The 26,680-nt window shown below is 44.8% G+C and overlaps 1 protein-coding gene across 2 annotated transcripts in view; it reads left to right on the top strand.

Moving 5' to 3' along the window:
* The window catches only part of trpc1 (transient receptor potential cation channel, subfamily C, member 1), a 100,908-nt gene that overhangs the window by 56,567 nt on the left and 17,661 nt on the right, over positions 1-26,680 (top strand). For both annotated transcript variants that reach the window (XM_039760430.1, XM_039760422.1), the window contains one exon: positions 15,465-15,666. In XM_039760430.1, the coding sequence (XP_039616364.1) occupies positions 15,465-15,666 (202 nt within the window). The remainder of the gene's footprint in view (positions 1-15,464; positions 15,667-26,680) is intronic.

The following is a 26,680-nucleotide window of genomic DNA, read 5'->3' on the forward strand; positions in this document are numbered from 1 at the left end:
CAATGGTGTGCTTGGTTTAAACGTAACTTTATTCTGTCATGAGTTATTTACAAGTTTCTGACCACTTATAAAATGTGTTCAATGTGCTGCCCATTGTGTTGGATTGTCAATGCAACCCTCTTCTCCCACTCTTCACACACTGATAGCAACACCACAGGAGAAATGCTAGCACAGGCTTCCAGTATCCGTAGTTTCAGGTGCTGCACATCTCATATCTTCACAGCATAGACAATTGCCTTCAGATGACCCCAAAGATAAAAGTCTAAGGGGGTCAGATCGGGAGACCTTGGGGGCCATTCATCTGGCCCATGATGACCAATCCACTTTCCAGGAAACTGTTCATCTAAGAATGCTCGGACCTGACACCCATAATGTGGTGGTGTTAGTGTCAGACCAATAGCGGTGGTTTTGTTTGTTAACTTCACCATTCACATAAAAGTTTGCCTTATCACTGAACAAAATCTTCTGCGTAAACTGAGGGTCCTGTTCCAATTTTTGTTTTGCCCATTCTGCAAATTCAGTGCGCCGATCTGGGTCATCCTCGTTGAGATGCTGCAGTAGCTGGAGTTTGTAAGGGTGCCATTTGTGAGTAGCTAATATCCGCCGAAGGGATGTTCGACTAATGCCACTCTCCAGTGACATACGGCGAGTGCTACGCTGTGGGCTCTTGCTGAATGAAGCTAGGACAGCCACTGATGTTTCTTCATTAGTGACAGATTTCATGCGTCCACATTTTGGCAAATCCAACACTGAACCAGTTTCACGAAACTTAGCAAGCAGTTTGCTAACTGTAGCATGGGAGATGGGTGGTCTCGTAGGGTGTCTTGCATTAAAATCTGCTGCAATGACCCGGTTACTGCGTTCACCAGACATCAACACAATTTCTATCCGCTCCTCACATGTTATCCTCTGCGACATGTCAATGGCTGTAAACAAAGAGAAACTTGTAAATAACTCATGAAAGAATAAAGTTACGTTAAAACCAAGAACACCATTGTTTTTCTTGTGAAATTCCCAATAAGTTTGATGTGTCACATGACCCTCTTCCTATTGAAAAAACAAAAGTTGGATCCAAAATGGCCGACTTACAAATGGCCACCATGGTCACCACCCATCTTGAAAAGTTTCCCCCCTCACATATACTAATGTGACCCTCAGTTTACGCAGAAGATTTTGTTCAGTGATGAGGCAAACTTTTATGTGAATGGTGAAGTTAGCAAATAAAACCACCGCTATTGGTCTGACACTAACCCACATTGAATAGATCCCTCCAAGACTGTTGGAACAAAAAAATTGATGGTATGGTGTGGTATATGGGGTACAAAGATAGTGGGGCCATTCTTCATCAATGGAAACCAAGGCCACTGGATATGTGAAATTGCTACATGATGATGTGTTTCCCTCTTTATGCACTGAAGCTGGCACGTTCCCTGAGTTTTTCTAGCAAGATGGTGCACCACCACATTATGGGTGTCAGGTCCGAGCATTCTTAGATGAACAGTTTCCTGGAAAGTGGATTGGTCATCATGGGCCAGATGAATGGCCCCCAAGGTCTCCCGATCTGACCCCCTTAGACTTTTATCTTTGGGGTCATCTGAAGGCAATTGTCTATGCTGTGAAGATATGAGATGTGCAGCACCTGAAACTACGGATACTGGAAGCCTGTGCTAGCATTTCTCCTGTGGTGTTGCTATCAGTGTGTGAAGAGTGGGAGAAGAGGGTTGCATTGACAATCCAACACAATGGGCAGCACATTGAACACATTTTATAAGTGGTCAGAAACTTGTAAATAACTCATGACAGAATAAAGTTACGTTTAAACCAAGCACACCATTGTTTTTCTTGTGAAATTCCCAATAAGTTTGATGTGTCACATGACCCTCTTCCTATTGAAAAAACAAAAGTTGGATCCAAAATGGCCGACTTACAAATGGCCACCATGGTCACCACCCATCTTGAAAAGTTTCCCCCCTCACATATACTAATGTGCCACAAACAGGAAGTTAATATCACCAACCATTCCCATTTTATTAAGGTGTATCCATATAAATGGCCCACCCTGTATATTGGGATGCTTTGAAATAGAAAAAGAAGTGTAGGAAGGATATTAATCTGGACAGTGTTATTTATCTCTGCTAAAGTGACATGAGGGGTAGACCATCTATGCAAGTCTTGCTTAATTTTTTCCATGAGAGCAGCAAACTTTTGTTGAAAAAGAGCATTATGTTTACTTGTGATGTTTACCACTAGGTATTTAAACTGATCTGCCATGATAAAAGGGAAGGTGTCCAATTTAATATTGTGTGCTAGAGAGCTCACTAGAAAGCACACTTTTATTCAAAATAATTTTAAGTCCAGATATTTTTTGAAATTCTGCTAGTGCTGTTAGGACTGCAGGCAGAGTATTTTGTGGATCTGATATATATTGTAACATATCCTCTGCATATAGTGATATTTTCTGTTCAAGTGCTTCTCTGAAAATCCCCTTTATCTCAGAAGGATTTCAAAAGTGAACTGCCAGTGGCTCATTGGTGATTGCACATAGCAGTGGTGACAGGGGACATCCTTGTCTAGTACCACCTTCTAGTTTGTAGTCTGAAAAAATGTTGTTAGTACAAAGTGAAGCTTCTGGACTGGTATACAGTAGTTTGTTCCATGCACATATATTCTGGCCAAACCCAAATTTGTACAATGTAGTGAAAGGGTAATCCCTTTCAATCATATCAAAGGCTTTTTCTGCATCCAACGATAAAAAGTTTTTTGGGGTGTTAGACTTTGTTATATTACATTAAATAGGCATTGAAGATTGGAAGTTAAGTGTCTGCCTTTAATAATTCTGGTTTGGTGTTGTGATATTACTGAAGGAAGCAGTTTCTCAATCCTTCTAGCTAGAGGTTTGGAGAGTATCTTAGCATCATTATTCAGAAGTGAGATTGGTCTGTAATGTGCACATTGTAATAAGTCCTTATTTTTCTTAGGAAAGACGGTAATTAATGTTTGGCGAAGAATTTGAGGTAGAATTTTATTGTCTGTGGCTTCTGTAAATGTTGCTAATAAAAGGGGAGCTAACTTAAATTCATTTTTTTATAAAATTCGGCAGGGTAGACATCGGGGCCTGCTGTTTTCCCAATCTGAACTGAATTTATAGCATCTAGTAATTCTAAAAGTGTCAGAGGTTTATCTAATTCCTCTGCACTGAGAGTATCTAACTGTCTTATCAGTAATACATTGAAAAAATGCATTAGATTGTATCTTGTCTTCTTTAAACTGAGTGGAATATAAGGACTTATAGTGGTCTCTAAATACATTATATTTTCACAGTTAATGATTTTGACTCAGTCTGCGTTGGTACTTGCTGGTATTGCATTGCAAACTTTCTGCTTGTGGATTTATTGAGCTAAGATCTTGTTAGCCTTCTCTCCATGTTCATGGTAATGATGTCACGATTTAAGAATTACTTTTTCCGTTTCTTTTGTTGTCAAGAGGTTGAGTTCTGAATGCAAAACTTGTTTTTTCATATAAACTGCCTCATTTGTAAACCTGACATGTTCTTGATCTATTCTGGTAATTTCACTGATTAACTCTGATGCCTTCTTGGTTTCCGATGTATTTTTGTGGGAGAGATATGAAGTAATCTGTTCTCTTAAAAATGCCTTCAGAGTTTCCCAGAGTATTCCTACAGAGACCTGAGGATGTATTTGTCTCTTAAAAGAAATCAATTTGCATGGATATAAACTCTGTACAATTCTCCAGCTGCAAGATGAGTATGTGGGACATAATGATTTGTGCTCCATGATCAAAGGGGCAATGGTCGGAGATAACTATACAAAAAAAAAAAGTTGTTTATAAATGTCTTTAAAAAAATAATCAGTTCTTGAGTAACAGTTAAGTACTGGTGAGAAGTTTGGATTTAGAAATATCCAGGGGTCTGATAAATCGTTATCATTTACAAACTGTGTAATTATTTTTGCAATGTTAGATGATCACCCCTGTGGCAGGAGACCTATCCAGGTCTGAATTTAAAACACAATTAAAGTCTCTGGTCATTATAATTTTATGAGTGTTCACATTAGGAATGGATGCAAACATGTTTTGGATAAAGTCCCTGTCATCCACATTGGGTGCATAGATATTTATCAAAATCACTTTACAGTTAAATAAATTACCCATGACTATCACATGTCGCCCTTCAGAATCAGATACAACAACAACAACAACATTTATTTATATAGCACATTTTCATACAAAAAATGTAGCTCAAAGTGATTTACATAATGAAGAACAGAAAAATAAAAGACACAGTAAGAAAAATAAGTCAACATTAATTAATATAGAACTAGCAAAATACCCGCGCTTCGCAGCGGCGAAGTGCTGCCTTAAAATTTTTATTAAGAAGAAAATGAAACCTTTTTAAACTGAGGGAAAATATACCAATATTTATTTGTTAAGGATCTCTTTGTATACCACATTGTCAGTTCGGCCCTCCGGTTGTAATATGCCCAAGCTGTGCGCTGAGCTTACTCTTGAGCATGCAACGTACAGTTGGCCATGTGAACAGTAATCTTGTTTCAAATCTCACAGCTTGGATGGCTGCTGTCATAATTGGTTTGAGTTGTTGTTACGACAGTATTTGCAGGACTTGTGTTGAAGTGACATTCGGCATCTGTCAAGCGTTGTAAGCATACAACCGGTTTCATCGATAACTTCACATCCAGCTTTTGAGAGTTTAAACATTCATAAACATCAAAGTGTCCACTACTGAAATCGTCACCTGTGAGCCTAAGATGTTTAAGAGGCACTGGCAGTTGTCGAAAGGTGTAAAATATTTGGCTATTTCGGTACACTTGAAAGCGACAACCGAACAATTCAGCGGGAGCCATCAACTCACATGCAGAACCATAGGTGAAGGGCTTAAGCATTTCACTCTTGTGTAGTATAATTATCTCCTGTACCATCATCAATCCACACCTTGAACTTGTCCCAGTCATTCAATACATAAGACACAATGTTCCTCTGGATATCAAGAGTGAGCCTAGTTTGGCCGTGCAATATGTAACACAGAGAATGGAAAAGGTAGGTGCCATCTCCGGGCATGGAAACCACTCGGTAAGTGACAGTTCTTTGATCGATGGTGATCACCTCGATAGACATGTTAGAGGGGGTATGGTTGGAATGATAAAGGAAATGGGTACCTGAACAATGTAAAGTAAGTCTAAAATACCTAAACAATAACTATAATCGTAATAAACGAACAATAAAATGGCGGAGAAGCCGTGGATTAAATAAAAAGACTGTAGTTATCAGCAGGGAGACGTGAATTCCGTGGCAAAGCAAGGAAGGGAATGTAGAGACCGGAGCGACGGACGGCCTTATATAGGCAGGCAGCCAGCAACATGGGAGGCGTTGGGATGGGGGACCCAACGCCGCCTCACACGGTGACCGAGCTGCAGGCTATGGACGTATATATGTATGTAAGTAGGATTCAGTTAGCGTTGGGAACCTGTATACCAAATTTCTTGAAGATGGGCCCATAAGTAACAAAGACCGTTGAAAAGTTCAATATGGCGGCCTACAGTGGCATCATACCACTGAAATAAGTACGTACATTGGTTTTGGTTAGCGCAGGGAAACCGCCTACCAAATTTCGTGAAGATGGGGCCATAAATAAGAAAGTTCAACATAGCGGAGGCTGTCGACCGTTATGACCGTTACGCATAGAATTTCAAAATGAAACCTGCTTAACTTTTGTAAGTAAGCTGTAAGGAATGAGCCTGCCAAATTTCAGCCTTCTACCTACACAGGAAGTTGGAGAATTAGTGACATTGGAAAGTTCTATATGGCAGCCGACAGTGGCATCATACCACTGAAATAAGTACGTACATCGGTTTTGGTTAGCACAGGGAAGCCACCTACCAAATTTCGTGAAGATGGGGCCATAAATAAGAAAGTTCAACATGGTGAACGTTGTCAAACGTTATGACCATTATGCGTAGAATTTCGAAATGAAACCTGCTTAACTTTTGCAAGTAAGCTGTAAGGAATGGAAAGTTGGAAAGTTCAATATGGCGGCCGACAGTGACGTCATACCACCGAAATAAGTACGTACATTGGTTTCGGTTAGCGCAGGGAAGCCGCCTACCAAATTTCGTGAAGATGGGGCCATAAATAAGAAAGTATTATAGTATAGAAAGTGTATATGTACATAAGTAGGATTCAATTATGACCGTTGCGTGTAGAATTTCGAAATGAAACCTGCTTAACTTTTGTAAGTAAGCTGTAAAGAATAAGCCTGCCGAATTTCAGCCTTCTACCTACACGGGAAGTTGGAGAATTAGTGATGAATGAGTGAGTGAGTCAGTGAGGGCTTTGCCTTTTATTAGTAGAGATATATATACTGTACACACAGACACATATATATACATTGTCACGCATGCGTGAGTAGGAGGCCGCGGACGGATCTTAAACCGCTTCGAAAGACGTTCGCCGGCGGGGTACTAACCTTTCTCCTTTGTCTTCCAGAAAAGAGACGCTCCGCCATCATAGCCTGCCCGCAGTACGTCCACTTCCGCCCTTCCTCCGCCATCTTTCCTGACGTCAGCAGTCCCATCCTCCCTCACGGTTTCTTCCCAGCATTCGTCCACTTCCGGCCCCTCCTCTATAAAATGGCTGCCGACGCCTCTGAAAGGCGTCGTGCATATGAACTGTTTTGTTTATATTTTGACCTGTTCTTTTTTTGAAAATTTGTGGAATTGTCTGCAATATACGGGGCCGGAAAACTCCAACCCTTTATACTGTCTATTGCTCTTTTTTACAGTGGCGTAGTCGACAGGATTTAGAGCCCGAGAGAGATGACTGAAGGGCAAGACCTTAACACAGTGTTGCAGGGGATGAATACCCAGATCCTGGCCCTGCAGCAGGCGCAAGCCGCAACCACCCGCGAGTTGGAGGAAACGAAGGCCAGGTTGGCAGAAGCCCGAAGGGTAAGACCCGATCTGCCTTGTCCAACGCCTCCGACTCTGGTGCCCATGACAGAGGCGGATGACATCGAGTCCCACCTGGGCATCTTCGAACGGACGGCCACCCAGAACGAGTGGCAGCGGTCAAATGGGCGTCCATTCTGGCGCCCTACCTGAAGGGACCCGCGCAGCAGGCTTATTACGACTTCCCCAAGGAGGAGGCCGCGAGTTAAAACCTCCTAAAACAGGAGATCCTGGCACGCTGCGGCATCACGCCGGGCCAGCAGGCGACCGAATGGCGGAGCTGGCAGTTTGACCCGGAGAAGCCGGCCCGTGCACAGTCCTTCGAATTCTGGGGCAAAATGGGATGCTGGTTATGGCCCTGAAGGTCCCCAAGCCCGGAAGGTCGTAGAACAGGTGGCCTGTGAGGGTCTGGTAAACGCCTTGCCAAGCTCCCTCGCCCAGCAGGTCCGGCGCCATCCTTATAAGGACATGCCAGGCCTCCTGGAAGTCCTGGAGCGTCAGCTTGCGGTCTACCAATCCTGGAGGTCGGAAAGGCACGCTCGTGGGAACCGACAGGGACGGGCGGGCCACCCCGAGCCCTCTCGACGCGCTGCAGAAGCACCGCAGAGGCCTAAGGAAAAGCTTGGTTACAGGTGCGGCGAGACCGGCCATCTACTGCCGACCTGTCCCCTCAACAGCCCAACGGAGCCAATGGACTCCGTCGCACCCGCTGGCAACTCCAAACACGGGAGTGGTGTTAGTAAACGGGCACTCGGTGGTGGCTGTGTTTGATTCCGGCAGCAACATTACAATTGTTGCTCGCTGTTACGTATTACCGCGACAGTGGCTTACGCAGCACTTGCAAGTCACTTGTGTGCATGGGGAGACCAAGTCTTACCGTTCTGCCCGCAGTTACACCGCATGGAAGGGGCAAGTTTCCAACTTGACGGTCGCGGTGTTGCCCGATCCCCCCTATCCAGTAATTTTGGGACAAGACTGGTCACACAGGAAAAGCGGTAAGACGAACACTGCTCCCGGGGCCTCGCTAGATCTGGTTATGAGGGGGCGAGGCACCCTTCCCGCGGTCTCCACGCCATGCTCTGAGGCAAGCCAAAATGGCGCAGACACTTCGGGGGAAGTTTCTCAGACGACGGACCCGGAAGCATCCACCGGGGAAGGGACGAGCCAGGGAACACTTCCGCCAACCCACTCCCCAGACCCCCTGAGCAATTTGGACCACCAATTTCGGTCCACGCCTGCCTCGTTTAAAAGGGAGCAGTGGAATGACAATTCCCTGCGGTTTGCCCAGAATGCGATTGTTCTTCCAGGCAGCTCACAAGCTGACGGTTCCATGCCACGCGAGCCCTTCTTTGTGCTGGAAAATAATTTGTTGTATCGGGTGGCAACCCACGAGGGTGAGGTGCGGAAATTGTTGCTAGTGCTGCGTACCTTCCGGCGGGAGGTATGTGAACTAGCTCACGCTCACCTCCTAGGCGCCCACCTTGGGGCCGAGAAGACATTGGAGAGAATCAAGCTCCGCTTTTACTGGCCCGGAATCAACGAGGAGGTCAATCCTGTCCGGAATTTCAGATTCGGCAGATTCCTAGGAGGGACCGCGCTCCTCTTGTCCCAATACCCCTGATAGACATCCCGTTTGACCGAATAGGGGTGGACTTAGTAGGAACCCTGGGACCCTCGAACCGTGGCCACAAGTACATATTGGTCATGGTAGATTATGCAACCCGATACCCAGAGGCGGTTCCCCTGCGCTCCGCTAACACCAAAATATCGCACGGGAATTAGTCAACCTATTTTCGAGAGTGGGTATCCCCAAAGAAGTCCTCACGGACCAGGGTACTCCCTTCACCTCGGATACGTTCAGGGAGGTTGCCAAATTACTGAGAATAAAGCACCTGAAGACGTCTGTCTACCACCCCCAAACAGATGAGCTGGTAGAACGTTTTAACCAGACGCTTAAACAGATGCTCCGCAAGGTAGTCAGCACCGATGGCAGGAATTGGGACCAGCTCCTACCGCTCGTGCTTTTTGCCTACCGAGAGGTGCTCCAGGCCTCTACAGGCTTCTCCCCTTTTGAATTATTGTACGGCCGACAACCCCGGGGACTTTTAGACATACTAAAAGAGGGCTGGGAGGCTGAGGCCCTTCCCTCCTCCAATATATTGGAGTATGTGGCGCAACTGCGCGACAGGCTCGCTAAAATCAGGCCACTCCTAAAGGACCACGTGACTCGTGCGCAGGCAGCGCAGGCCCGGTGTTACAACCGCAATTCTGTCCTCCGGGAGTTCCACCCGGGGGATTGGGTGATGGTGCTCATTCCTACCTCCCACTCCAAGTTGCTAGCTCACTGGCAGGGGCCATACGAGGTTAAGGAAAGAAAGGGGCTTGTCGACTATTTAGTTAAGCAACCTAATCGTCGACCGAGCGAGAGGATCTACCATGTCAATTTGTTAAAACCCTGGAAGGACAGGGACGAGCCTCCCGACACCCATAGATCCCTTTCCCTTTTCGCTAGCACGTCTGCCCTTAACCTCGGTGACGAGCTGACACCGCTACAGCGGCGAGAGATAACCCAGGCTATCCATGCCATCCCCGAAGTAGTGAGCAAATCACCGGGCCGGACCTCGCTGATTGCACACGATATAGTCACGGACCCCGGAGTGATCGTCCGGGAGAGGCCCTATAGACTCCCAGAGGCAAAACGCGCCGAAGTGGAACTGGAGGTGCAACGAATGTTGGATATGGACATTATCGAGGAAAGCCATAGCCCTTGGTCCAGCCCAATCGTCCTTGTTTCCAAGCCGGACGGCTCCTGGAGGTTCTGCAGTGACATTAGACGTCTAAACCAGGCCTCCAAGTTCGACGCCTACCCTATGCCCCGCATTGACGACCTGCTCGAGCGGCTGGGTGCGGCTCGGTACTTGACTACTCTTGATATGACGAAAGGGTATTGGCAAATTCCCTTAATGGCATCTGCAAAAGAAAAGATGGCCTTTAGCACCCCTAGTGGACATTGGCAATACAAGGTCCTCCCATTTGGGCTGCACGGGGCCCCAGCGACCTTTCAGCGTCTGGTGGATAGAGTGCTGAAGCCCCACCAGTCCTATAGTGCCACCTACCTGGATGACGTCATCTATTCCGACACCTGGGAGGAGCATCTATTGCAGGTCTCTGCTGTCCTCGCGACACTGGCTAAAGCCGGCCTCCGCATTAACCCCCGTAAGTGTTTTTTTGGCTTAAAGGAGGCCAAGTATTTAGGCTACCTTGTGGGACGAGGACAGGTGAGACCCCAATGTTCCAAAGTCAAAGACATCCTGGAATGGGCCCGTCCGAATACCAAGAGAGAGGTGCAGGCTTTCTTGGGGCTGGCGGGGTACTACCGCCAGTTCGTACCCGTTTCTCCGAAAGGGCAGCACCCTTGACTAATCTCACAAAGAATGGCGCTCCCCTGCATGTGGTATGGAACGACAAGGCGGAACACGCATTCAATGACCTGAAAAAGGCCCTAACGTCGGCACCTGTATTAAGGATCCCTGATTTTGGGCGCCCTTTTATCCTCTAGACCGACGCTTCGGACACGGGCCTGGGCGCCGTGTTGAGCCAAAGCATCGATGGTGTTGAACACCCCGTGATGTACCTAAGCCGGAAAACTGCTGGACCGAGAGGCCAGGTACACGGCAGTGGAGAGGGAAGCCCTAGCCATTAAGTGGGCCGTGACTTATCTCCGGTACTACCTGTTGGGTCGCGAATTCACTCTGGTGACTGATCACGCTGCGCTTCAGTGGATGTCCCTCCACAAAGAGTCGAATCCGCGGGTCACCAGGTGGTTTCTGGACTTACAGCCCTATAAGTTCGCGGTCACCTATCGCCGCTGCGGCCTTCACGCCAATGCCGATGCCCTCTCTCGCATCCACGACCTATCAGTTAGGTCCGCCCGACCTGACGGTCTTGGGCTAAGGGGGGGTCGTGTCACGCATGCGAGAGTAGGAGGCTGCGGACGGATCTTCGCCGGCAGGGAGTGGCGGGGTACTAACCTTTCTCCTTTGTCTTCCAGAAAAAGAGACGCTCCGCCATCATAGCCTGACGTCAGCAGTCCCATCCTCCCTCACGGTTCCTTCCCAGCATTCGTCCACTTCCGGCCCCTCCTCTATAAAATGGCCGCCGAAGTCCCTGAAAGGCGTCGCGCATATGAACTGTTTTGTTTATATTTTGACCTGTTCTTTGTTTGAAAATTTGTGGAATTGTCTGCAATATACGGGGCCGGAAAACCCCAACCCTTTATACTGTCTATTGCTCTTTTTTACAACATATATATATACAGATCTACATATATATATATATATACTGTATATTCGCAGCGACGAAGAACTGGTTTTAAATTTTTATTAAGAAAAGAAAACCTTTTTAAACTGAGGGAAAATATACCAATAACTATCTGTTAAGGATCTCTTTGTATACCACGTTGTCAGTTCAGCACTCCGGCTGTAATGTGACCAAGCTGTGCACTGAGATTACTTTTGAGAATGCAATGTATAGTTGTCCAGGAGAAAAGCAATGTTGCCTCAAATCAATGGCAACCTTTTGTAGGGTTTGTCCCTGAGACTTATTAATTGTCATCGCGAAGCAGAGCCTTACTGGAAATTTGAGGCATTTGAATTGAAATGGGAGATCAGAGGGTATAACGGCAAGGAATACATTCAGAGTGTGGCGTGCTGCTGTGTTTTTATGTAGCTGCCTTCACACAGCTTCTCCGCTGCCATATAAGGCCGTCATTTCTCCTTGTTTCGCGGTTCTGTACTGTTTTATTGTTCTTTTATTACGATTTTTATAGTTATTGTGTAGCTATTCGAGACTTACTTTACTGTTCAGGTACCCATTTCCTTTATTTAATCCGCGGCTTGTATGCTATTTTTTGTTCGTTTATTACAATTATAGATATTTATTGATTCCCTTCTTTAGCTGACTGCCTGATCATATAAGGCGCTCCGCTGGTTTTTTGTGAAGCAGCCTTTACACAGCTACTCCGCTGTTTTATAAACGAACGACATATAAGGCCATCCTTTTTCCTTGCTTTGCCAAGGAAGCTGCCTTTTTATTTAATCCACGGGCTCTCCGCTGTTTTATTGTTCGTTTATTACTATTGTTATAGTTCTCTTTATATAGCACGTTGTCAGTTCAGCACTCTGGTTGTAATATGACGAAGCTGCAAGCTCACTCTTGAGAATGCAACGTATAGTTGTCAAGGAAAAAAGCAATCTTGCCTGAAATCAATGGCAACCTTTTGTAGGGTCTGTCCCTGAGACTTATTACTTGTCATCGCGCAGCAGAGCCTTACTGGAAATTGGAGGCATCTGAATTGAAATGGGAGATCAGAGGGTATAACAGGGATGCGAGGAATACATTGAGTGTGGAGAAACTCTAGAGACATCGTGTGTATTAACTTGTGAATTTTTCTGTGAGTATTTGGTGGCAGCGTGACGAAGTTGCTTCAGCAAGACCACGTTATCTGTGGAGCTCAGCTTGGAGCATATTCTTTTCCTACCTTGTCAATTTTGTAATGCGTTTTTTGAACAGGTTTGATGCATGGAAGTGATCACTCGTACTGCGTTCAGTCAGTTCACGTGAGCAGCTCTCTTGTGTGATGTTGCGATGTCCACGGCTTTATTTAATGTTAGCTAAGACCTGGCACTTAAAAGTTTCTCGCTACAGCAATTTTAACTCCGTTACAAAGTGATCCAAAGTCTCGTTTATACCTCGTGTGTTCTCATTAAACTTGTATCTCGCGAATACGCTTATGAGTAAGCTTGTATGCGTTTTTGTGCAGCTCTCTTTGGGAGCTCATCCTTCTTTTCTACGTACTGCGTTCACAGTCAGTTCACGTGATTACGTGGGAGGCGTGATGATGTGACACGCAGCTCCGCCCCCCACGGCCATCGAGCTAAAGTCCATTACAGTATATGGAGAAAAATAGGTTCCAGTTATGACCATTACACATAAAATTTTGAAATGACACGTGCCCAACTTTTGTAAGTAAGCTGTAAGGAATGAGCCTGACAAATTTCAGCCTTCTACCTACACGGGAAGTTGGAGAATTAGTGATGAGTGAGTGAGTGAGTCAGTGAGGGCTTTGCCTTTTATTAGTATAGATAACCTCATTGAATCGATTTTTGCCAATCACTAAAATTTCAGTTTTTTCTTTATTTAGCTTGAGAAAATAAAGACATTGTGTTAGTTAATCAAGAGAGTCGGTATCATCAGGTGCTATTGATAAGTACAGCTGTGTGTCATCAGCATAGCTGATCAACATCAAATACTAACAGATACTAACAATGAAATTGTTCTATGTATAAGAATTCCCACACCTCTAGTTTTTTTTTTTTGTATAGCTGGAGTGGAATATTTGGCCAGTCCAATCCCTGCACAACCAAAACTGATCCTTGCTTAATAAGTGGGACTGTAAAAATACTATCCTTGCATTTAGACTTGTGGGGTTATAGAATACTTTTCTTCTCTTTAATTCTTGATTGATACCTTTGACATTCCAGCTCACAAAGTTCACTCTTCGGTCATTTAGACATTGCTTCTGAACTTTTGCTTACATTTTGTAGACTTTGATTAGGGTAGTACATTATTACATAAGATAGCTTTGACCTTAATTTCTAATTTTTCCAGGAGTTATTGCTATGAAGCCTATTGTTACATTGGCACTTGTAATTGTAAGGGTTAAAAGGATAGATTAGAAAGAGCTTGCTCTCCTTCTCCTTTTCTGTCAGCTGTAGATACCAGTTGTTCAACAGTTGTTCAGCTTAACAACTTCAAAGTGAGTACCAAGTGCTCTAAATTAAATCTTAAAAATCTTCCTGTATTTCTTCAATTTTTTAATCATTTTTTCTAGCATATCTTTAAAGGTTGCCTCAGTGCGATTACTTAAATGTTTCTCCTGGTCTTTAATATCCTTTATGTCCTTTATATCTTTCCTTATATCATTTTTATCATTTGTAATCTTCTTTATATTATTTTTTAGTTCCTTTATGTCTCCCCGAGAGCAGTAAGTATTGATGTAATCATTGTGATGATTGTTACCTTCAACTCAGACTTTTCTCTCTTTCCTTTTTGGTGTTGTCCTATTGAAGCACAGGAGTCTTCGGTTAGGTGCCACAAAGAATTTTATGTGTGTACTTTTGAGTCATTAGAGAACAACTTCAAGTCTCTGGGAGAAAAATCCTTTATTGTTGTTCCTACTCTTTGGCCTCTCTGAAGAGAGTATATAGGGCACTCATAAAAGTACCACCAACTGACTCTGTAGTCCTTCTGAGGTTAAATTTACAGTCTCCATTTTTGGGGGGAAAATTCTGTGGTATTGTGGGTGAAACTGAAAAACAGAAACAAATGTATGTGTTTTAAAGCAAAAATGTAGTATTGTGGACAAAGTCTGAGGGATATCATTGGAGGTAGACAAAGGAAGTGACATCTAGATTAGACAGAAGTAAACCTTCATGGGTAGGAGGAGTTCAATAACATCATAGAAAGTTACAGTGGAGTGGCCAGAAATGTGAAAATTTCTGAATCATGGTTAAAATACCTCTTCAGTGTTTTGCATGGGAGGCATGGTAGTGCCTTGAGATTGAGAGGCCTGGTCAGGTCATTTGTTTCACTTGAATTCCACTTTTCCATCTCCCTGAAAAAGTCTATACAAGAACAGACACTCTGGCTGATAGCTGAATCCAAGATCTAGAATGAGCATTGAAGATTCTGCCTTGGTCCTCAAACTTTGGGCTTGTTCTCTAAATTAATTTTGGTTCAGCCTATTTACTTACAAACTGCCAAGTGCACATGCAGTGCTTCTCTGTTTCCTTGGATGATCCATTTACTTTGTTCTTTTTTCCATTGCTTGTTACAGAGGGTCCAAAATTTGTGAACCCAAATTAGTTTAAGTATGTTTGCTGATGGATTGTTGAATGGTATAGTATTAACCATATTAACCAGGGCTCTATAATGCATACTGTTTGGATATAAGCAAGATTTTAGTGTGCTGACTTTTATAAAATTGCTGATTGATGTATGTCTAGATTTATATAAAATAAACAGCATGTTTAAAAATTATAAACATGATTCAAAATTGTAACTTATGAAAGATGAACAGAGTAATCTAGTAGTTAATTTGTGGTCTGTAGTATGACATATATCATATGTGAACCTAGTTTAATTATTCTGCAGAGTTGTTCAAAAACTCAAATTTCTGCTCAGTTTAATTTGTCCCTGTGATGGACTGGAGCCTTGTCCAGGGTATGTTCCTGCCTTGTGCCCAATGCTAGCTGGGACAGGCTCCAGCACCCAGCACAACCCTGTTCAGTATAAAGCAGTTTAGTAAAAGACTGACTAACTGTAATTTATCATGATACTTACAGTATATTGTAATATGTGACCTTCGTTAGTAGCCATTCATATTTGTTTCTAAATAATGTCTTCTTCTTTCCTCCCTTCTAGGTTCATTGGCACATGCTATGCCCTCTTCTGGTACATTTTTTCCCTAGCCCATGTGGCACTGTTTGTAACACGACTGAGCTACACTGACGAGTTACAGTCATTTGTTGGAGCCTTAATTGTTGGCACATACAATGTGGTGGTTGTGATTGTTCTGACCAAATTACTTGTTGCCATGTTACACAAAAGCTTCCGGCAAATAGCGGTAAGTTTTGGAACAAGGACTTTTTAATACAGAAGGTAACCATCCCTTTGTGTCGCAAAACATTTTTAAGATGTCATTTTCAATTACCATCTAGGTTTATTTTGTGAGAAACCCAGCAGAACTGCATGCTGTGCTGAATTACTTCTCATGTAGATGTGGATTTCCAACTAGCTTAGTTTATATAAGCTGTTTGTTCCATAATGTCTGAGAGTCGCCTTTTTTCTCAATTATACTTTAAAATTACATGCAAGCCTTTGGAGTGCAGAGGGCTTTGTTCATATTCTATTACAATGCATAGTCTGGAAGTCTTGTTTAAGCCAGAAATAAGCTGGTAAAATAAGAGCATGATAGTGCTGCTGTGAGCAGTGCACCAAAACCAAGAAATGCTTCCATCCATACCCAAGAGATTGTTGCTGACAGTATAGATAATGTGGAAAGAAGTCCATAAATTGACACAGCAGTTATCACAGGACTGAGACCCGCTTTCATGAACATTTTACAGCAGATAAAACTTTGCATCACTGAAAGCACACTTTTAAAATGGTCAGTGAAACTGTTTAATAACATATGTACTAATAACAAAAAAAGAAAGCTTTTCAAGTATAACATTTTATATTCTTTTATTACTACAAATGTTAATGCCATTGACAATAAGATCCACACTGAATTATCTATTGTAATTCCTGAAAGGTGAAATAATGAGTATGGTGGTGTAACTTTTAGTTTGGCTTGGATAAAGCTCAGTACTAAAGATCAGCATATCGAGATATGCAAATAATTAGGTGTGAATGTTTATTTCATTCATCGCTGCAAGTAGCTGGTCAGGCAGTGCTCATTAAAGGTTAGATTAGTTTAGAACATCACTAGTAAATTAGATTGTTGTGTTATTTTCTTGCATGTGCCACAATTATTTTCAAACAAATTCATTAGTCTATGGAAAATTGAGTGAACGCTATGGGAAACTTTGCTTTTATTACAGCCCTATGGATAGCCCAGGGCATCATGGCACTGGTTGGCTGTACAAATGTGATACTAACATAGTAGAAACTTGAAAAGGTTGTGAGAGGCAAAGGAGAACATAGCCACTTGAAGACAAGACTCTGTGACAGGTTATCTAGTTGATGTTTAGTGTGATGTTTGAAATAATTTGATCTTAAAATGGATGCCACTTTGGGGCCAGTCCTTAATAATGATCTTGATAACAAAATATAACTAGCTAGTTTAGGTTTATAAGTGATATAAAACTAGGAGCAATTTCTGATAATGACAAATCAGTCAACTGATTACAGAAGGAACCTGGACAATGTACATGCTTGGGCAGATTTGTGGCAAATGAAATTTTTCTCCAAATATATGTAAAGTATTACATGTAAGAAATGTTAGAAAACTTGAAAGTACCCCTTATGAGAAGGACTTACAAGTCATAGTGTACAGATTACAGTTAGAAGGCTAATAAAATGTTAGGTTATATACCATGATTTGTGGAGTACAAGTCAAGGGAGTTTATGTTTAATTTATATAACACACTAGTGAGGCCTCATCTAGAGTACTGTATACAGTATAGTTTTGGTCCCCATATTAGGCACATCACTGTTTAAAAAAAGACCCATCACCGTTAAAGAAGTCCAGAGAAAAGCAGCCAGGCTGATTCTGGAGCTAACAAGTGTTAGCTATGATGAAGGAGTGAATGAGTTGAACTTATTCAATTTAAGCAAAGTTTAAGTGGTGACATGATTAAATCATTTAAAGTTATTTAAGAAATTAGTATGGTAGATACCATCTGTTATTTTAAAATGATTTCATCAGGAACACAGAGGCAAAGAGTGGTTATCAAGGTGCTGGGCACTGTTAAATATGACAGTGGGTAACTTTCCTGCTTGTTTAGGGTCAGTATGATCACATAGTGACACATTTTTTAGTTATGGCCACCTATCATAAACCTTTCATGGAAAGTAAAACACCTTGCACAGAATATGTTAAGGGCATTTTCAAAGACTAAATAGTATCAGTTATAAAACATTTCCCCCAAAGAGAAAACATATAGTGCTTGGATGCATGCCACGCAGTTTTACCAAGTACTGCCCCCATATTTAACTCTTTTCTGGTCCATTAAATCATTTCTTTGCTAAGGTTTGCAGTCAACTTAATACACTTTCTGCACTATGATTTTATGTAAACTTGACTGTTTCTGTTAAAAGAGTATTTATGTGTAAAATGTTATAAGCTGCAAAGTCTCCTTTAAAGCCAGGGTTAATGTTTTATTTTTGTTTATTTGAAAATCCTGTTACTGTACTGTACCACTTAGATTTAAGAAATCACCTTCTCTTGAACCACAAACGCATGTACCCACTAGCTGGCCCAAATCAACTATTGACATAACACTTAAATTTAAGTGGAGAAATTTTAGCTCTTCAGACGAATTACCCAGGGCAGGGGATGTCAACTGAGTACATTTTCCATCAGTTGGCTGCTCATCTGCAAAATACTGTATATAGAAATGCTATATTCACAACAAAGATCCATGGCACCACAGTAATATTCTGAAGAAATTTCTTCACTTGCTAAATTCTGGTACATTTTTCAGGGTCCCTGACCTTCTGTAAAAAAAAATCTTTGGTGTTCACACTTGCTTATAATTGGCAAACTGTTGTAACTCATTGGAATTGAGTTTCCCTGGCTCTTTTGTTCCACTTTCTTGTGGCAACTGCTTCACATCTGTGAATTTTCACATATTCAGATTCATTTGCAAATTGTAATTATCTGCTGCTGTTTCACTGTCACGTCTATTTCATATTCTCCTTGTACACTTTGTGGCAGCATCTCTTCCTAATCTTGTTTTTAATTGGTGTAGGAATTTCGTTTTGTCTGAATTTGATATACTCTCTCAGCTGTACTTTTTCACGTTCAGCCAATCCTCAACATTCATGCATTTAACTTTTGGCATTTCATACATTTACATGATTTTATTTGTAACCTCATTTTTACTTTCATGTTTGCAACCATAAATGTCCACAGGCTGTGCCACTGTGTGCAACAGAGAAAAAAATGAGAGGCACAATGCAACAAAGCTTAGGGAACATCTGCTAGCCTACTAGGTGCTTCACTGGCCTTGTTCACTCTACAGAGCTCCTTGTGCATTTTTTGCATATTTCATTGTTTAGCTTAAAAAATCTCGTTTTATGGTGCAATTATGCCCCCAAAACATAGTGGAAGTTCTTCAGACGCTAAGCCCAAGTGTTCAAAGTCAGTGATTTGACTTAGTGAGAAAATAAAAGTGTTAAGTACACTTCGTGCTGGAATGTCAGCTGCCACTAGCTGACTGGAGACATTGAGGCATACTGATCCTATCATCGATTACAGCCACAAAGTTAAACATCAGCTCACCTCTGCTGCTCGTCCATATTCCATACTTAAGGATCTCAAGTGGCACTTGAAGCAGACATCACTGATGGATTATTTCTAGACAGAAATTAGCTCATACTATATTCTATTCTATACTCTATTCATTCTGATTTTCAAAATTAGTGCTAATGCTTGTGAAATGCATCTTTTGAAATGATAAATGCAATGGTCTTTATTAATACAGTAGTAACACTCGGACCTTTGTATCACGAAACACAACATCTTGGGCCCCTCCACTGAGGTTGCTGCAGTGTCTTTCAGTGCCATTCTTTTGTGCTTCTTTTGTGACTGGTGGTTTCTCTGAAAATGATCACTTTGCCTGTGCAAAGTGCTTCACTGTCATCAGAGCTCACTGTATGTCTTTCCCTGTCAACCACGACGTGCATTTGCGTCACTGCTTTTTCATGAGGCATGTTGCATCGCTTCTTTGGTCATGTATGACTTTCTGTTGTGCCCAGAATGTGTGACTGGTGCTTGCACTAAAAATGATCACTTTGCTTGTGCGATTTGTCTTAATGTCATCAGCACCATCGAAGCTCCGGGTCAGCATGGCACCCAGGCCTGTGTCCAAAGCATCTGTCTGGAGAATGAAAGGAAGCAAATAGTTAGGTGCTTTCAATATTGGTGCTGACGTAAAATGCAGCGCCTGTCTTATTAGTCCATACCACATTGTTAGGAGCCCTCTTCTTTGTTAAATCACTCAAAGGCGGCACTCTCTTCAAAATCCAAGGTACAAACTGGTGGTAATACCTGGCTAAACCAAGACATGCTTGGACTTGCCACTTGGTTTGCGGCTGGGGCCATTTCAATATGGCATCTACTTTCGAACACTCTGGCTTTACGGTACCCTGACCCACCAGGTAGCCTAAATATTTAGTTTCCTCCAACCCAAAAAAACATTTTTTGGATTGACGCTTCACCCAGCATCCGCAATTCTGCTCGGACCTGCTCTATGTGTTCCTTCCATGTGCTGGAATAAATGACAATGCCATCTAAGTAGGCAGCACTATACGCGTTGGGAGGGCGGAGCACTTTATCCACCAGATTCTGGAAAGTCACAGGAGCCCCATGTAACCCAAATGGAAGGACACGATACTGTCAGTGTCCACTAGGGGTGCTGAACTTGATCTTAACTGTAGCGGAATCCATTAAAGAAACCTTCCAGTACCCCTTCGTCATGTCAAGTGTGGTCCAATAATTCACCTGTCCAAGCCTCTCGAGGGGGTCATCCACTCGAGACATTGGATAAGCATCGAATTGGAAGACTTGATTAACCTCCAACTCCCTTCAGACTTGCTAACCTAGACTTTCGCGCTGGACCAGGGACTATGACTTTTCTCTATCACTTGTAGTTCCAGCATGCACTTGATTTTAAGCTCCACCTCTGCTTTCTTTGCCTCAGGAAAATGATAGGGACGCTCTCAAACAATAACCCTGGGCTGTATCACAATGTCGTGCACAATCAGAGAGGTCCTTCCTGGCTTTTCACTCACTACCTCCGGGATTGACAGGATAGCTGCTTTGTGCTCCTGTCTCTGCCTGAAATTTAATTCAGTACCAAAGTTATATAAGGATATATAAGGATATTTTTCTGAGCAAAGAAAAAGCGGGGCTGAGTGGAGAAGGGATCGGGATCCCTTTCTTTCCACGGCTTCAGCAAGTTTACATGATATACTCGTTCACTCGGCCGACAATTGGGTTGTTTCACCAAATAATCAACAAGTCCTTTTCTCTGCTTAACTGCATAGGGGCCTTGCCATTGAGCTAGCAATTTAGAATGGGAGGTAAAAACCAATCTCCCTGGATGGAATTCTCAGAGAGTCGTACCACGGTCATAATAGTGGGCCTGTGCTGCTTGTACCTGTTCCACGTGACTTTTTAACATGGGTTGAATTTTTCCAAATCTATCTAGTAACTGTGCAATATATTCTAATATATTGGTAGAGGGAAGAGCCTCTCCTTCCCATCCTTCTTTCAAAATATCCAATATTTCCTGAGGTTGTCATCCATGTAATAATTCGAAAGGCGAGAACAACCCTTAGAGGCTTGTGGAACTTCCCAAAAGGCAAAGAGTACGAGGGAGAGGAATTGATCCTAGTTCCTCCCGTCCCCGCTGACCACCTTGAGAAGCATTTGTTTGAGAGTCTGATCAAACCTCTCGACTAGACCGTCAGTTTGAGGATGATACACCGCGGTCTTTCAGTGCTTTATTTTAAGTAACTTGGCCGTCTCCTTGAACATCTCCAAGGTAAAAGGCATCCCTTGATCCATAAGGACTTCTTTAGGGATGCCAACTCGTGCGAAGACCCCTACAAGTTCTCATGCGATCGCCTTAGATGTGGCTCAGCACAAAGGAACAGCCTCTGGATATCGGGTCGCATAGTCCACGAGAACTTATATATATTTATGTCCTCAGGCTGAGGGTTCTAGGGGTCCTACTATATTGACCCCAGTTTTTTCAAAGGGGACATCAGTCAAGGGAAGGGGAACAAGAGGAGCTCAGTCCCTCCTAGGAATTTACCGCAGTTTACAAAAGATACAAAAATGGTGAACCTCCTCATTAATTCTCAGCCAATTTAATTAGAGCTAAATACACTCTAATGTTTTTTCAGTGCCCAAATGGCTTCCTTGAAGATGGGCGTGTGCCAATTCACAGACCTGCTGCCGGTTGGTTTGTGGGATTAACAACAGCTTCCGCATCTCCCCCTCATGCTCGGCTACCCGATACAATAGATCATTCTCTATCACAAAGTGAGGACCCTGTGGCATGGGCTGATGAGTGCTTTGGCCATTGACTAGTACAACTGTATTTTAAGCAGATTTCAGGGAATCATCATTCCACTGCTCCCTTTTGAAAGAAGGTGTTTCTTTGAATTGAAAGTAAATCTCGGAGTGAGGGTCCGGTCTGCCTCAAGGGGCGGGGTTTCCACCCGGCTCATCGAGGCACTGGGAGAGGACGTTTCTGCCTATGATGGTCCAGGAATCTTCCCATCCACCTCTTGGTCTTCCGTTTCTCTCTCCGCCAGTGTGCAGACAGCTTGAGATCGGTCATTCCCATCTATCACCAGGCCTAAACTAAAATGTTTGGGAACAGTCAGTACTATACCACATTTATTATTAGACCACTCCTGCCCCAGAATCACAGGAAAAGGTGGATTCGGGAGGACCGTTCCGGGAAATTTTTTTAGCGATCCTCCATGGCTGATGAATAGGGTGGTTTTATATTGTCAGATTTCTCCATGTATACAAGTTATACTGGTCTTTACTTTCACCCATTGTGCAGTACATATCAGCCAGCAGCAATGGAAATGTTGCTGCCAGAATCAAAGAGGGCTTCGACTTTAAATCCTTTAACAATCACTACTCTCATATGCGATATTGTCAGGGGGTTTGTAAGCGCACACAACCCTCCCTTCTCTCTCCACCTGCATTACTCCTCATTCCTGAGTAAGTTGCATGCCCACGGGCCCAGGAACTTTAGAACAGGCTTCAGCTTGTGTCTGCTAAAGGACCGTTCTGCTCTCCCAGATTGTGAGGCTGTCCTACATGTTTCTATAAGCTCGAAGTGGTGAAATTCTCCCCAGAGTGGCTGGGTGAAATGCTCAGTAAGGGTTTTAAGCAACAAAAAGCAGACTACCTGCTGAACTATCTTGATGGTGGAACACTCAAAGGGCTTTAGCCATAGTACCACCTATGTCCAGAGAGCAAAGGCTTGCTCCTGGGTTGGCCATTCTGGGTCAAATGTCCAGTTTTTTATTTTCCTCACCTGCTGGTCTGGGGATTCCTCACATTTATCTAGGGTCTTAACTCTAGTTGGTGGGACAGCTCTCTCCTCCGAGAGAGCATGATAAGCACCCTTCGCTTTCCCCAAAGGAACCAGCCCACTCCTGTGTGTCTCTCTCATACTCTCCCTTTGTTTTTTAGATAGCCCAGTTACATATAATGGGAGGGCAGCCTGTACCGGGTCTTTCCGGACCACGGTACAAACTCTCCACTCGGAAACGGTACTCTCCCACCTGGTCAATTTTCAGGTTCTGTCCCAGTTCCTTCTGGGCTTCTTGCATCCTGCCAACTACACCACTGTAACAAAGATAGCCAAGAGACACCCATATAATATGCCCTGGCTGCAAATGTGTATTATTTTTGTTCAGGTTGAAGTCCAAAACAGAACTGACGCTAGTGGGAAAATATAGCGGCTTTAAAGGCCGTGACAGGAAGTGATGCCATCTGGACCGGAACCGGAATTGACGTCATCAATGGGCAAACCCCCTGCCCTCCCCAAATGATACCAGAAGTGACGTCATAAGTGGCACCGGGACCTAGTGGAATTTCCCGTGGATGGTCTGCAGAGGATTGAGAGAGAAAGTTAGTGCACCTTGCGACACTGGTCTGGTGTTGTTCTACTATTATTCAGACCCTCTAGGTGCCTCCCAGTCGCACATATGTGCCAATATATAGATAAATATATGCACACACACACACACATATATATTGTGAAAGTTCCAGCCCCCAAACACAGACAAACACCAAATGTCCAAAACACACACGTTTAATTTCTTTTCTTTTCCTTAATACGACCACACAATGCCTTAATAGCCGCAAATGCTCACAGTCCCTTCTTTTTACAAGTCTGTCGCTGTGACTCCTCCTCTCACAAGCTCTGTCTTCTTCCTCCCGACTCCGGCTCATCTAATGGAGTGAGGCTGCCCCTTTTATACTACCCTGGATGTGTTCCAGGTGCTCCGCGATGATCTTCCGGTGGCACTCCCTGGTCACATGAGCACCCGGAAGCACTCCAGGTGTGCCTGGAATTTCTTCGGGCAGCACTTCCAAGTGTGGTGGAAGTGCTACAATCCACAATCCTCCTTGTGCCCTCATACAGACCAGGACGGCTCCCTTCTCGTGGTCCAGGGGAGGTATTGTCCCTCTCCAGGTCCTTCCAGGCGTCCCGACTGGGCAGGCTTCCCAGCCGTCCGCCACTATATATATATCTTGTCACGCTTGGGTCACAGATTTGCACAGAGACACAGGAGGACATAGAGACAAGAAGAATTTTATTCAAACACTGCAAACAAACATTTGTCTCTTCAAAAGATTTTTAAAACTTGCTCCTTGACAGAGAGGACAGTTCCGTCTATCAATTAAAGGTAAACGTGCGTATCTTCTTCTTCAAAGGAGTACATGTCAGGAGCAGGGACAGTCTGGGAGAGAGAGAGAAAGCAAAACAAATCAATTCCAAAACTGACAGGCGCTGCACAAGGCTTTTAAGTAAGCAGAGTACCGCGCGAGGGGTTTATCACGTGTTATAGCGTAAGTGAGAAGGGTAAGGAGCAATGTGAAGGTAGACTGTGTTTCAGGGGTTTTCCCAGGGGCAGCTGTGTCTTCTTGGGCTGCGAACACCCCCCCAGCTTACAATATATATATACATATTGTAAACGGACCGAGGAGACAGCAATAAGGGTTGGGGTTTCCGGCCCCGTATATTGTACAGAATTTTCGTACAGAAAGAAAAAAGGTCAAAAGCATAAACTAAACAGTTCATAACGCGACACCGTCTCCTGGCGTCGCGGCCATTTTATAGGGGTGGAGCCGGAAGTGAAGGACAGCTGGGAAGGACCGCAAGGGAGGATGGGAAGGATGACGTCAGGGCAAGATGGCGGAGGAAGGGCGGAAGTACCGCACTGCGGTCAAACCAGGCCTATGGTGCTGGAAGGTCTCTTTTTCTATAAGGAAGCAGAGGGAGAAAGTTAGTACCCGCCATTCCCTGGCGGCGAATGTTTTCCCAGGTGTTCTCGAATCAGTCCGCGGCCTCCTAATCGCCAGGCGTGACACGATCCCCCTTAGCCCAGGACCGCCAGGTCGGGCGGACCTAACCGAGAGGTCGTGAATACGAGAGAGCATCGGCGTTGGCTTGAAGGGTGCCCCGCCGATAAGTGACAGTGAACTTATACGGCTGCAAGTCCAGAAACCACCTAGTGACTCGCGGATTCGACTCTTTGTGCAGGGACATCCACTGAAGTGCAGCGTGGTCAGTCACCAGAGCGAATTCGCGACCCAGCAGGTAGTAACGGAGGTGGGTCACTGCCCACTTAATGGCCAAGGCCTCCCTCTCCACCGCCGCATACCGGGTCTCCCGGGCCATCAGTTTCCGGCTAAGGTACATCACAGGGTGCTCGACACCATCGACGCTTTGGCTCAGCACGGCGCCCAGGCCTGTGTCCGAAGCGTCGGTCTGGAGTATAAACGGGAGCCCAAAATCGGGCGTCCGTAACACAGGTGCCGACGTTAGGGCCTTCTTTAGGTCACTGAACGCTGTTCTGCCTTGTCGGTCCACACCACGCCGAGGGAGCCCTTTTGTCAGGTTAGTCAAGGGTGCTGCTCTTCGAGAAGCGGGAACAAACCGGCGGTAGTAACTCGCAAGCCCCAAGAAAGCCTGCACCTGTTTCTTGGTATTCGGACGGGGCCATTCTAAGATGTCTTTAACTTTGGAGCCCTGTGGCCGCACCTGTCCTTGTCCCACGAGGTAGCCTAAATATTTGGCCTCCTTTAATCCAAAAAAACACTTTCGGGGGTTTATGCGGAGGCCGGCTTTAGCCAGTGTTCGGAGGACAGCGGCGACCTGCAATAGATGCTCCTCCCAGGTGCCGGAATAGATGACTACGTCATCCAGGTAGGCGGCACTATAGGACTGATGGGGCTTCAGCACTCTGTCTACCAGACGCTGGCCCCCAAACGCCGGGGGTTTTTTTTTCAGGGGGTCGGGGTGCCCCGGGGGGAAAACCCCCGGGGTGAAGGGAAGCCCCAAAAGCCTGCCCCTTTTTTTGGATTGGGGGCCACAAGAAAGCTTTAACTTTGGAGCCCTGGGGCCCCGCCCCTTGCCCACAACCCAATAGGTTTTAATAAAACCCGGGGGGGGCTCTTTCCAGGGGGACGCCGCCTCTTTTCCCCCCCGGGGGGGAATGAGCTCCCTCGGGGGGCCAGGCTAGGGGCCCACCCTCGTTAAGGGGGGGGGGGCCCCCGGCCCGGGGGGGCTTTAACCCCCATGGCTTTTTAAAAAGGGTTTTTTTCCCGGGGTGGTGGGGGGTTTCCAAACCCCCCGGGCGGGTATAAAACCCCGACCGCCGTTTCGGATTAACCCGGGAGGGGGTAGGCTGTTTGGAATCTGTTCCGTTAAATTTTTGTCCAATCTGGTTGGAGGGAAAGGGTGGGGGGGGCCCCCTTTTTTTCCCTTTTCAACAAGTTTCCCCTTGGCCTCTGGTTTTGGGGGGGTTTGGGCCCCCCCCGGGATTCCCCGGGGGCCCGGCAAAACGGGCCGCCGGGGAAAACCCCAGGGGGGGGGCCCGGAACCCCCCGGGCTTGGGGTCAGTTTTTCCCCCCCAAAGGGGGGCAAGGTTTGGGGAAAGGGAGAGAACCCAGGGGGGGAACCTTTTAAATTGGGTTTAGGTGGTGAAATTTTCCCCTGGGGGGTTCCTTCTTTTACCAAACCCCCCCCCCCTCCAACCTTTTGGGCCCTAGGGAGGCGTTAAAAGTGGGGCCGGGGAATCCCCGGGCCCCCGGCGGCTCCGGGGGGCGGGAAACCCGGGGCCACCCGGGGGTCCGGGGCCCCCTTTTT

This window comes from Polypterus senegalus, chromosome 1, assembly GCF_016835505.1.
Source record: "Polypterus senegalus isolate Bchr_013 chromosome 1, ASM1683550v1, whole genome shotgun sequence".
NCBI classification, from domain to species: domain Eukaryota; kingdom Metazoa; phylum Chordata; class Cladistia; order Polypteriformes; family Polypteridae; genus Polypterus; species Polypterus senegalus.